This window comes from Anopheles funestus, chromosome 3RL (assembly GCF_943734845.2).
Source record: "Anopheles funestus chromosome 3RL, idAnoFuneDA-416_04, whole genome shotgun sequence".
NCBI lineage: Eukaryota > Metazoa > Arthropoda > Insecta > Diptera > Culicidae > Anopheles > Anopheles funestus.
The window spans coordinates 44678271-44691098 of NC_064599.1; the positions used below are offsets into that span (position 1 = coordinate 44678271).

General features: G+C 44.1%; 2 protein-coding genes across 2 annotated transcripts; one reads left to right on the forward strand and one right to left on the reverse strand.

Moving 5' to 3' along the window:
- The first annotated feature begins 7502 nt into the window (after positions 1-7502).
- LOC125768311 (sperm-associated antigen 7 homolog) lies at positions 7503-8939 on the forward strand. Its single transcript, XM_049435760.1, has 4 exons — positions 7503-7687; positions 7780-7936; positions 8001-8338; positions 8425-8939. The coding sequence occupies exons 1-4, from the start codon at positions 7609-7611 to the stop codon at positions 8529-8531; spliced, it is 681 nt and encodes a 226-aa protein (XP_049291717.1). The 5' UTR covers positions 7503-7608; the 3' UTR covers positions 8532-8939.
- On the reverse strand, positions 8818-12098 carry LOC125768276 (serine/threonine-protein kinase PLK4-like). Its single transcript, XM_049435691.1, has 5 exons — positions 11296-12098; positions 11082-11177; positions 9836-10996; positions 9235-9775; positions 8818-9173 (listed from the first exon to the last, which is right to left on the reverse strand). The coding sequence occupies exons 1-5, from the start codon at positions 11323-11325 to the stop codon at positions 8881-8883; spliced, it is 2121 nt and encodes a 706-aa protein (XP_049291648.1). The 5' UTR covers positions 11326-12098; the 3' UTR covers positions 8818-8880.
- Positions 12099-12828: the final 730 nt, after the last annotated feature.

Genomic DNA, 12828 nt, shown 5'->3' on the forward strand with positions numbered 1-12828 from the left:
AGCTTGTTTTGTGGCCAGCCTTCTACTGGGTGCGATTGAATCACCCAGTCTCCTTTCCCTTGTTGGTTTTTATGTCCCTTCCCGCCCTCTTCATCCGCGTCCTTCGCTCGCCATCCCCGCTCGTCACATTCTACATAGTCAGAACGATCCATAGCTCAATTGTGTAAGGAGCTTCAATTTGGTTTTCAATTACTTTGACTTTAATGTATCGCTTTGTTCTTTTCGCTCTTCTCTCCTCCGCTCTGTTTCCTTTTAACTGCCCACTTCTTTATAGTTATCCTTTTTCTTTTCCTATGCTATCTGTCTTCTTTCTCTGCTCACGGAATCCTTCTTATTTCTTAGTCGTTAGTTTTGCTTAAGTTTGCTTTAATCATATGTTTTTTTCTGTATTTATAGTCTTATATTGTTAAACCCTCGAGGCCAACAATAAACGAAATGAAAAGAAATATCCTAGAGAACCTAACTACGACCACAAAGTCTGATATGAGTCGCAAAAGTTTTATTTGTTTTACACTACGACTTTGTGGTCGTAATAGCGAATTGGTTCACTATCACGCTATTTTATTTCGCATCCTCGATTCTGCAATCGTCTTGAGCGCCACACCTCTTCCGGTGAATTGCTGCGTAGCCTTTCTCTAGGACCGTCAAACCTGCATGGAGCGCTTTTTCCGGAAGCCAAACTGCCGGTCGGATAGGCCATGTTAGACACAATGGACGCCAGTCTGATGGGTCACCTGGGGGCTTTGGTATAAGGACCAGCTTCTCTTCCTTCCACATCGGCGGAAACTCGCCAGACAGGTTCATGGGTTTTTCCTTTACCCATCAGCCTCTTGAAGACAAAACCGCATGATTTTCGAGCGACTGTGTCGCACAATTCAAGGAAGTACTCTTCAGATCCGACCTGGCCCAAACGTAGGAGGCCTTCAATTGTTGTTTGATTTCCGGGAATCTTTCACGCTATTGTTTCCTACGAGTTGTGATACAGTCAGCCCGGAGGCTCACAATCGTTGCACTCCACCAGTAAGCCGGATGACGGATGCGGGTAGATGGTTTCCTTCGCGCCATCGTGGCATCATGATCAAAGACCGATGACTGTTGGCTTTCGGTGTCGGCCTCCGACTTCGATGTAGTGGTGTTCACTGAAACCTGACTCGTCCCTAGCCTAGGTTCATCGATGATTTTTGACAATAGCTATCGAGTCTACCGTTGCGATCGTAGTGTAGCAAATAGCACATCCTCTCGCGGCGGTGGTGTGTTGATTGCTTGCTCTCGCTCTTTGATGTCACGGGAATTCGCAACGGACCATTCGTCGCTTGAATTAACATGCGTTATCGTTCAGCTTGGGAATACCCGTCTCTTCATCGTCGTGGCTTATATTCCTCCCAAGGTTTCCGCGAATGCATCTACGCTACGTGAACTTGGTGAATGCATCAGTTCGATATGCGCAACCGTTAAACCTGGCGATAGCTTCCTCCTGTTCGGGGACTTTAACCAGTCTAACATATCATGAGCGGATGTTTTACCTGATCCGGATTTGCCGTTTTTGTGGTACGCGCCGCGAATCCGCTCCGCGCTATCTGCACAGTTCGTTGATGGAATGCATCAAAGCGCGCTTTTTTAACTAAATTGCTGCTCTAACTCCCTCGGACGTGTTTTAGACCTGGTATTTGCGAATAGCGTTGCTGCTTCTGCCTGCTCAGCGATAGTTACCAGCTGTAATCCACTTTCATGTCTCATGCGCTGACTGAATGCGCACCTACAAGGCGCCCTAGGCGTGGCCCTCCCTGGAGTGACCGGACCCTTCGTAGTTTATGAGCAGCCAAGGCAGCGGCTTCTCGCGAGTATCGCACGCGAAGATGTAATACATCACGATGGTACTATAATACTGCGCACTCTGTGTACCGTCGCTACAACAAAATCCGCTACATGGCGTATGTCCGCAATTTAGGCACTCGTTCCCGATGGAACCCTCGAGCGCTTTGGAACTTCATTAACTCCAAAAGAAAATCCTCCGATATTCCTAATTGCGTCAGCTATAATGGCCGTAACGGGAGCACACCGTCGGATGTGTGTGATATTTTCGCTGCGCGCTTTGCCGATACGTTCCAGCCGGAGGTCACAGATGAAAAGGTCATAACGAATGCACTCATAAACGTTCCAGCAGATGGTATGGCTCCTAGGCTACCATTCATCGAAACCTCATCGGTCATTTGGGCAATTAACCGTTTGAAACTTTCGTTCGCTCCGGGTCCTGATGGCATTCCACCATCCGTACTGAAACGCTGCGCCACAGCTGTGGCCCCCATACTGGTAACAATTTTTCGGGAGTCTTTGAGGTTGGGTGTTTTCCCTGCTTGTTGGAAAACCTCGTACCACCGGGTATAGCCCCGGTGCACAAAAAGGGCGACAAATTCAACGCTAAAAACTATCGCGGCATAACCTCGCTCTGTGCCAACGCAAAAGTTTTCGAGCTGCTTATGTACGAGCCGCTTCTCTCTGCTGCATCGAACTACATCAGCGCCGCTCAGCATGTGTTTGTCCCCAAGCGCTCAACTTCTACCAATCTCGTCGAGTTTGTCAGCCTCTGCCACAGGACCATCGATGCAGGCTTCCAGGTCGACGCGATTTATACGGATGTCAAGGCAGCCTTTGACAGTGTTCCGCATTCGCTGCTGCTTTCCAAGCTTCAAGTCCTTGGTTTACCGGGTCAAATGCTCAACTGGATGCGGTCCTACCTCACCAACCGTACATAACCGTAGTGTGAAGTTGGGGAACCACACTTCCCATTGCATCAGCGCCTCCTCAGGTGTACCACAAGGGAGTAACCTTGGTCCGCTTCTTTACGTGGTCTTTCTGAACGACGTCACTCGTGTGCTTCCTCCTGACAGTCACCTGCTTTACACGGATGATGCGAAACTGTTCCAACCAATACGCTGCCAGGAAGATCAACAGCGTCTTCAGGACACCCTGTGTACGTTCCAGTCCTGGTGCTGTGCGAATGGTTTTCAGTTATGCGTCGAGAAGTGCGTTGTCGTTTCGTTCGCCAGGAAGCGAAATCCCCTTATTCGCACGTATACTTTAAACGGTACAGACCTTGTCCGTAAAAGTTGTGTTAGGGATTTAGAAGTGCTCCTTGACGAGAAGTTGAGCTTCCATGACCAGCTGGAGCACGTCGTCATTAAAGGCAATCAGGTAGTTGGCATCCTAAAAAAGCTTGCGCGCGACATTACCGACCCGGTCACCGTTGAGGTGCTGTATTGCTCCTTAGTTCGGTCGGTGGTGAAATACGCATCCGTGATGTGGTGGCCCACACTGCACGCTCGCTGGCGCGCCTGGAGTCCATCCAGCGTAAATTTACACGGTGTGCGCTGCGTTGCAGGATTATCCAGCTGGACTACATTGGACGCTGCGCGTTACTTGAGTCGTTACTTGAGTTACGGAGTCGTTGAAACAGCGGCAAAGACTTTTCGTTGTTGGACTACTTTACAATCGCATCGAATCGCCGGCGCTGCTCTCCGCAATTGACATTTACGCTCCGGCGAGATCGCTCCGTGCTAGAAACTTACTTGACGTAGAGGAGCGTCGTACCAGTTTTCGCGCTACTGATCCGTTCCTCGTTATGTGTCGTGAATTCAACGCCGTTTGTGATTGTTTCGAACCTGACTTGTCGCGTTTTGTGTTCCTAAATTGTATACGTAATGTGCGGCTCATTACTAGTTAAATGTTATACAACGTAAAAATGTTTATCTGACGTTATAAATGTAATCAATGTATTAATTGTAAAAAACAAAAGCCACATACGGTCCGTTGAATTTAACAAATAAATGACAAATAAATAACAAATCACACGCGATGAACAAAGCAGCAATAAGTTCCGCAACACACTGAACATCTCCGAAATCGACACATCCGAAATTTAACGCCTCCACGAACAGTTCCTCGCTGAACATCTGAGTTTTTCATCCTCGAATGCTGTTTGGAGAACTTGGCAGCAGTATAGGTCTATTGTAGATCGTGTGTAATGCACGACACGGTGATCGCTCAGGGTATAAGCATCGCTCAATCGCCAATTTATATTTTGTACCAGGGCGTACGTGAACGTACGAACGTCGATTATTGATCAACTCCCGAAGCGCTGAAGCCGCCGGTGATGATCACTGCGTTTCGCCGGTTTGATGCAGATGGCAGCTGCAGCGTAGACAATTGTTGCTCGTGTCCGGTACTTTACAGACCCTTTGCAGGTGATTAAACGCCCAGCATCTTCTGTTCTGCGGCAAGATACGAACCCGGCAGATCGACCAGTGGATTTTGAACTCCTTGGCGGCATTGACGACATTCAACAGTCACCTCATTGCCACGTACAGGGACTTGTCCCGCTTTTCCAGACTGCTGGAGAAATTCTTTGTTGTCTGAACCGCTGACTGATTCAGCTCTCTTTAGCTCGAAGATCATGCTACCCTCTCTGGGTACGTCTGAGCTTTGAGACCTGCTTTCAAGCGGTTGCAGTTTTGGGTCTGCCTTCACTTGTCTCGTTTAATGGCAGAGTCCATATCTGGCGTTCTTTGGTTTCTTCCTCGATTTGATGATCTAGCCGGAAGAATTGTGGGTGTCGCCGAAAACCACACGATGCATCAACGCAACTGAGTGTCTTTTCAGTTCTTTCCGCTTAAAGCTTCAAGGTCGTTACCCGCGTAATGACAAGTACGGTGCATTCTCGTTAGCAATCGGTAAAGCATTGTCTCGCTTATGTTTGCGGTTAAAGATAGGGGGTTTGTTTCGGCTTTCTACGAAGTTAGTTGTGGACGTCCCTTGTAAATCCTCCCATTGAGGATACCGATTCTGAGAGGAGAAGTGGAACACGCTCTTAAAAAAGCTCTATGTAGTTTTGCTATACGGGTGGAGGAAGGTACAGCCCTTACATATATACGACTGCCCAAGTGAAGAGTAAAAGAAAGACGTTGAGGCAATCAAGACGGTGCTGAGGAAGGCGTTTGGACCGGATCCGTCTGAGGCGTACTCTAAGTTCATTGTGGCGAAGTGGGAAGGGAAACCTCCAGAACAGTACCATGAAAATCTAGAACGCTTACTCACCGACGCGGGTATCACGTGCGAAGATGTGGTGCGAGCGCAGCACTGCCATGGTTTACCTGTGGACGTAAGGAGTGCACTGCATGTTATGCCGGATGTCTCGACGAAATTGCTTGCTAAACTTAAAAAGCTTGGATTTTCCATTCGTCTCATTATTTGGTTAAATTCATCTCTATCTTCTCGTTCTTATTTTGTATTTTGTATTTTGTGCCCTTCTGGAGTTTCGCAAGGGAGCGTTGTTGACGCCGATAACGGATTTGTACATATTAGTATTAGTGAATTATAGGAAGTTAGGACAAATCATGAACTGCTATAATGAAATAAATTTAGTCTTTGTAAAACCACATGCACTATACCACGCATCTTTACGTACAGTTCAGAGCTACGAACATTGGTCCTTCGAACGGGATGTTCTGAACAAAGATAGTGGTTTGAAACAGAACACTACAGCAGAAAGCGATTGCATTATTGGAGAAAAATAAGTCTCTATCTCTCTTCTTGGCTTTAACGACCTTACAGGTCATACCGGCCATTTCTGGCTTACTAGACTTATTTTTACCACGTAGCCGGATAGTCAGTCCTACGGGGGGACGATCCGGATGGGATTTGAACCCAGTCCTACCGTGTGGACCGGCGCCGTATATCACATGATCCACCGGCCCGCCCCAAAAATAAGCATTTGCTTGTTATTCAGTTGCGTGATAGTTGCGTGATTCAGCTGGTGTGATAAGAGTGCAGCTACCAATGACACACAAATCGTGCCAATCAATACTACTTCACAAGACGGCAGTCAAAGGTCGAGGAAAATGGTTTGGTTATCCACGGCCCAAGTGGTTGTCTTAAGTGGGACGCGAGTGAAAAGTAATTTATTAATCGAGGAACCATGTTCCATACCCTGTTTGTGAAACCGTAAAATTTTCCTCATTTTTGGCCCGACTTTGCCCCATAGCTCCACCGGTATCCAAGATATCGCCAAACTTTCTTCTGGCCATGGCTAGATGGCACTTGTGGCTACATTTCGTCCATGCACCACTAATCGCTACCATGACTGTGGCCGGAGCTATTCGCGAAAGCTCCAACGGATCGCCAATCTTTGACCGGTGGTCGATAGATGGCACCAATTGCTACATTTTCTTCGTCGGCGGCCATGCCCTCAGGTGTCTGTGTCTCGAAACATAATTAAAAAACACGCAACCGATTTCGAACCACCCTGCACGTAAAAAAGTCATTCAAATGAGTGCCCGTGAGTGGCGGGGGGGGGGGGGGGGGGGGGGGTCGTGTTTCAGACTTTAGCCATAATATGTCGTGTTCGCAACACATAATTAAAAAAACACGCAACCGATTGCGAACCACCCTGCACGAAAAAAAGTCACTCAAATGAGTGGCCGTGAGTGGGGGGGGGTCTTGTTTCAGACTTTAGCCGTCATAGCGACACCGTGAGTGTTTTCATGAGTTACCGAAACTGCAAAAGCAAATAAGTTGGCAACGAACTCACGCTTGCAAAAGTGATTTTAGTCGTTGCAAATGTGATTTGAGTGCTTTACAAAATTTTGGGCTAAAGTCTGAAACACGACCCCCCCCACTCACGGTCACTCATCTGCGTGTCAATTTTTCGTACAGGGTGGTTCGGAGACCAAGCAATGTGGCCTGAATTTGATTTTTTTTACAATTACTATTAAATTGTAAGGAGGTTTTCGCATAGTGAAAAGTGATTTATTCATCGAGGAACCAAGTTCCATACGCTGTTAGTGAAACCGTAAAATTTTCCTCATTTTTGGCCCGTATTTGCCCCATAGCTCCGCCGGTATCCAAGATATCGCCACACTTTCTTCTGGCCATGGCTAGATGGCACTTGTGGCTACATTTCGTCCATGCACCACTAATCGCTACCATGTCTGTGGCCGGAGCTATTCGCAAAAGCTCCACCGGATCGCCAATCTTTGACCTGTGGTCGATAGATGGCACCAATTGCTACATTTTCTTCTTTGACGGCAATGCCCTCAGGTGTCTGTGTCTCGAAATATAATTAAAAAACACGCAACCGATTTCGAACCACCCTGCACGAAAAAAAGTCACTCAAATGAGTGCCCGTGAGTGGGGGGGTCGTGTTTCAGACTTTAGCCAAATTTTGCGCTTGCAAAATACACCGTTGCCAGGCGCGTATAGAGTTCTTTACTCCTGACAATTGCTTAAGACTACATTCATGCATTCCGTCAATAAAATAGGACGATGAGGAAGCACACCCAACTGGTATACAAGTTATACGCGTTTTCTGCGGTACCGCCGCGGCCGCGGTCCATGTGGAGTCGGCCTAAGAAAATCTAGAAAAGAGAGAAATAGACTGACAAGTCTACGGTGAACATGTACAGTGAAGGCGCCGATTATGTACCAACCTGGCGTCATAGGAGAACAACACTGTCAATGCAGTAAGAAAAAGAAGAATATTTCTTTGCACACTCTTGCAACAAGCTATCTGCGATACTGTTGAGGTATAAAAAGCACAGTTCTAGATATATAAACATGGATCTGTTGGGATCTATATTAGGTTCCATGGATAAACCACCGCCAAAAGATAAAAATAAAACACAGATGTACGAAAGTAAGTTATTTGCTCTGCGCGAACAAATTCATGTTCCGACTAGTTTTATGGTGTTTCTATATTTCTCTTTATATTTTTGTTTGTATGTACAGATCAACGAAGGCAGTACGAAACTGAAAAAAACAAGCAACGGGAAGAACTGAACCGCTTCCGATCATATGTGGAAGAGCGCCTAGGACGTTTCATGAAAGATGATAATCGACATTACATGGAATTTCAGCCGCTGGACCAAGTGCACCGTTCTATCGTGTATATTGATTTGCGTTGTAAGGAATTGTAATACCGGATTGAAATGTTTGTTTCTCTTTATTAGGCACGACATTTCCGAAACAGCTGGATTGTTTGGAATGAGCTTTGGAACGGAAGAAGACCGGTACATAGTGGTTTACAAAAAAGAGCACCTTCCGAACGAGGATGAGGTGCATGCGCGGAAGAATGGGGAAGTGTGGAATACAGAAACAGCTAAACAGTATGCAGAAAGTAGTAAACTATTGCGTTTAAAAACGTTGGATTGTAAGAATGATACCGATACCAAAATGGCTGACATAAAACCAACTACAAATTATAACCAGAAGTACATACACATTTTCGGGAATGATGCAACACCGGAAGCAGCCAGGAAAACGAAAGTCAACAGATCGTATGGATATGGTAATATTAATTAGTCAATCACACCTGGTCACCTGGAGAGTTTAACAGTTTTTGTTTGCCTAACAAACCTAACATTGCCATTGCAGTACCGAGCGAGAATAAGAAAGATGTGCGCTCCATTGAACAAACGATGGCAGACATTTCAGCAAAGAAACGACTCAAAACTCAACATCTGGAACCGCCAGTCCACTAAAGGAAAGCATTGAGAAGCTTCAACTACGAATGTGAATTGATAAGAATAGTTTATAATAGTACTGCGTATAGAATGACACTTTACGCAGTTTAGCTCACTTACTTTTACAATAATTACAATGTATTATTTTAGTTATTGTACGTTTGTTCTCCGATAAAGGTTAGTCATACTGGTAAATCCAAAATACTTTATTCTAGAAACATTTTTAAGAACTAAACTTTGAATCGACGCTGCGATTTAAATTGTATAATGAACTTGAAACAATACAGCTTTGTACATTGGAAAGTGTTGTTTTTCGTGTAGTCTCGGATATGCAAGTCAATTACATTTTACACCGGACTATTCTGTATTATGTATGTTCATTCAGCGAATAAAATCGATACTTAGACATATCTTTCCTCGCCGAAATGTTGTTATCGATGCCGGCTGGACGTCTTCCAATAATTGCGGGGAACGTTTTCCCGCTATGTGCTACGGTTGAAAGCAGTTTTTCAATCCTTAAACAGTGTTCGTGCGAATCCTGAAAATGATTAAGCTTTTCGATATCTGCCGCTGTTATAGTTGACAATCCTCGATAAACCTTGCCGCTTCCATCGATCATTTTGATCTCATCGTTTGCTGAGCTTAGGGTTATTTTGGTATCTAAGTAGGGAGGAAAGATGTTATTAAACAATCATTTTTGTATAAATCGTACGTTACGTACCGTCGTAAAAGATAACTTCATAGTCTCGCATGGTTTCCATCAGCTGACATTTTCCTTTGTCACTGTACAACGTAATTTTGGGTGTTTTTGCTTTAACCATGTTCACGAATCTAGCAGCGTACACATATTTCTTCCAATGCTTTTCAGGAATATCTTCATAGTTGTATATACAATCCACCCCACCTGATGGCAAATCTGGAGGTTCATTTTTAATCGGCACACCTCGACTACCATCTGGCTGGTACAGCATAAATCTAATTCCGTCGCCAGATATGCGACATACGTCCACAACACGATCTTCTTGCTGTCGTCCTTTAGATTTGAGAAATTCTAGCACAACCTCGCCACATTCGGCGACAATAGATAGAATTAGAAACTTTGTTCGATGTCTTGTCGGTAACAATCGCAACGTGTCGAACCGAGGTGGCAAGCGAATGTTTTTTTGAGAAAGATTTTTTAAGCATCTAGGTGTATTATTTTCCTTGCCGTATGAATCATTCTGCAGATGTTTTATGGTTTCTTTTGCGTGAAACATATAGCCCTTAAATAAGAAAAATATAACATTAATTTTACCTCATTACATTGTGTTATCTATACCTACATGTTGCGGAACTCGTAACGGAGTAGCAAATGGATGATTGTCGTTTCTGCTTGGCGTATTTGTTGATTGTGTTCCAGTTTTGTTAGTTGATGCCTTAGATGAGCTTAACATATGCATACTTTTTTCCTGTCCGGCAACTTTTTTACAAGTGATATTATATTTTTCCAACAGCTCCATACTATTAAACTTTTGCAGGAATGAAATGTTTGGTTCTGCTAGAAACTGACGCGAATCCATGCTTGCCATTTCATTATCTTTTACGTTTGCCAGATATCGTAGATTTAGTGTGTTTTGCTCGTACTTTTGAATATCGTTTGGACGGTCATTGTATCTGCTGCTGCTTAATGTGTTGCTACAGGACATTTTGAAAAAATCCGATTTGCTAGATCCGATAGTACTAGATATTGTGCCCATGCCGCTGTCTGTACTGCACGTGAATTTTTGATTTATGCTGTTTGAAGCGTACATTTTGGATCCCAGATCGTAACGGGTAAGAAAAGGATGACTAAGCACTTCTTCTAGCTTGATCCGTTCAATGGGATTTTTCTTGAGCAATCGTTCAATTAGATCGCTCACGTCGGAAGATAGGTGGGCTGGTAAGTTATAGTCAGACGTTACCACTCTCGCCAACGTTGACTTGATTCCATCAGTGTCGAAGGGGGGTTTCCCCACTAGTAAGGTGTACAACATACATCCTAAGCCCCATACGTCGGCCGGCAAACCGTGTGATGTGCGTAAGGCTACTTCTGGTGAAATGTAGTTCGGAGTACCGCACAATGTATGATGCTTTTCATCGGGCTGCATTAGTTCAGTTGCAAGCCCGAAATCAGCAATTTTGATTCCCATGTCTTTTGTTATTAACAAATTGGATAGCGATATATCACGGTGCAATATGTTTAGTGCATGCAAATATAGCAATCCGTCAACCACACTACGAAAAACCAATGCGGCTTCATGTTCACTGAAAGGTTTGTTCCGTTCACGTAGATAACGCTGCAATTCTCCGTTTTCTGCTAATTCCAATACCAAATAAACGTGATCAAAGTCTTCGAAAAATGTGTATAACTCTAAAATAGAAGCATGTTTTAGTTTCGAGTGTATTGCTACTTCTTGCCGAACCCGGATAGCCATTCCTGACGAGTGCATCTTTTGTTTGTTGATCTAGGCGATTGAGAATGAAACGAGAGTCGTGAATATCGCAGCATCTATAAACAAATACAAGGTACAAATTGGCTACAAAACTTACCATTTTGATCGCAACAAAACACCCTGTTAACAAACATCTCGCTCTATACACACATCCAAATCCACCTTTACCTAGAACCTCATATACGGTATAATCCTGAAATTATGCATGTAAATATTTAGCATCCAAAATTAAAGCAGCTTACACCTTATTACACATAACATACACAAACTGATGCAGCAATCGCAAGCAATATGCACACATATATACGCACCTCAATTTTCTCTCCCAATTTTCCCATCATTTTAGCACTTGGTATTAACGGAACGGTTTGAACAGCACATCAATAAACCAAATTTCACAAATAAAACTATAGGTAAACAATTCGTGTACGCGGCACAGCGTCGCCGTTCGTGCGTTAATTTACGCTTGGCATGTTGAAATTGTCAATCTGACAGTACTGACAGTTGCGTTTTATTTCAAACCATAGCGTTGACCCAACTAACAAAATTAATATATCGCCCAAATGACAATGAGAGAGCATCTCACTATGGCGAGCGTACCCGGTGTGCAGAGAGCGTGACGAACGGACCATTTTGGTCCGTTGACGTGTAGTTTCGGTAAAAGTTTAGGAAAAAAATGATCGCTACGATTTTTTTCTCCGAAATTTGACAATTTTGAGAGCGGATCCGTGTAAAAAGAAGGGTTCTTTGATTGGATGTGTAAGGCAGCGCGCTGTGAACAGCCAAACAAACCAGACAAACACGACACTGTTCGAAAGGTGCTCTGCCAATTGTCGTGCAGAACTGTCACTCCATCGACAATTTCAATGCCTAGTACTGTCGTTAAGCAATCTTATCTCGTTTTATTCCAATTTCGGTGATTTTATGTACGCTAAAAATCTGAAATTCTCTGTTCCACAATAACTATTAACAAAGCAATCCAGCACACAAACCGCTTCGGTGAAATTTGACAAGGTATAGAGAGTTTCAAGGTGTGACACAGACATGCAAGACAAAATCAAACTGTTTTGTTCTATGTCGTGTTTGTCTGGTTTGTTCTATGCAGGTTGACAGAGCACCTTCATATGATTGCTTGGATTTGTTCTTGTGGTTTTGTCTGGTTTGTCTTGTTCGAGTAGTGACAGCGCGCTGCCTAAGGCGACAGAGTTTCACAAGTAACAATTGACGCCTAGCTCGTAGGCAAAGGGGATGAGAAGGGAAGAGAAACAACGAGGGGAAGAGCAGTGGTGAGTTTAATTGCACGGTTTGGTTAAGGAGTGAAAGAGATAGAACGTAGAAAGAAAGAGAAAGACTGAGAATGATTCGATGACAATTTGGAATTGTAAACATAAACAAACCGGCATCATCAAGCAATCATCAGGTTATCACCGAGTTTTGAGTTAAATGTATTTTTATACTGTTTTTTTATAAACAATAGTAAGAAAATGGAAAACGTGAGTCAAAGTAAGATGGACAAGAAATTAAGCAGCGGCCGCCAATGGCTGGAACAGTTGTTCATAGAGAGCGACGAAGACGAAAAATGCCAGCCTACTTATGCAAACCATGATGAAGCGCAGCGAAATGAGACGTTTAAAATGAAACTGCGAATGTGGGCCCTTTCGCATCGTATAAGGCATACCGCTCTAAAGGATTTGTTGGCAATTATTCGTGAATCTATGGACTATCATGTACCTAAAGACCCCCATTGATGTAGGAAATTGATGGAGGAGAAGGACTTAATTCTCAGGTGGTCAACTTTGGTACCAAGAGAAACAAAAAGGTCTGCGGTATTAGTTTAAGTAATG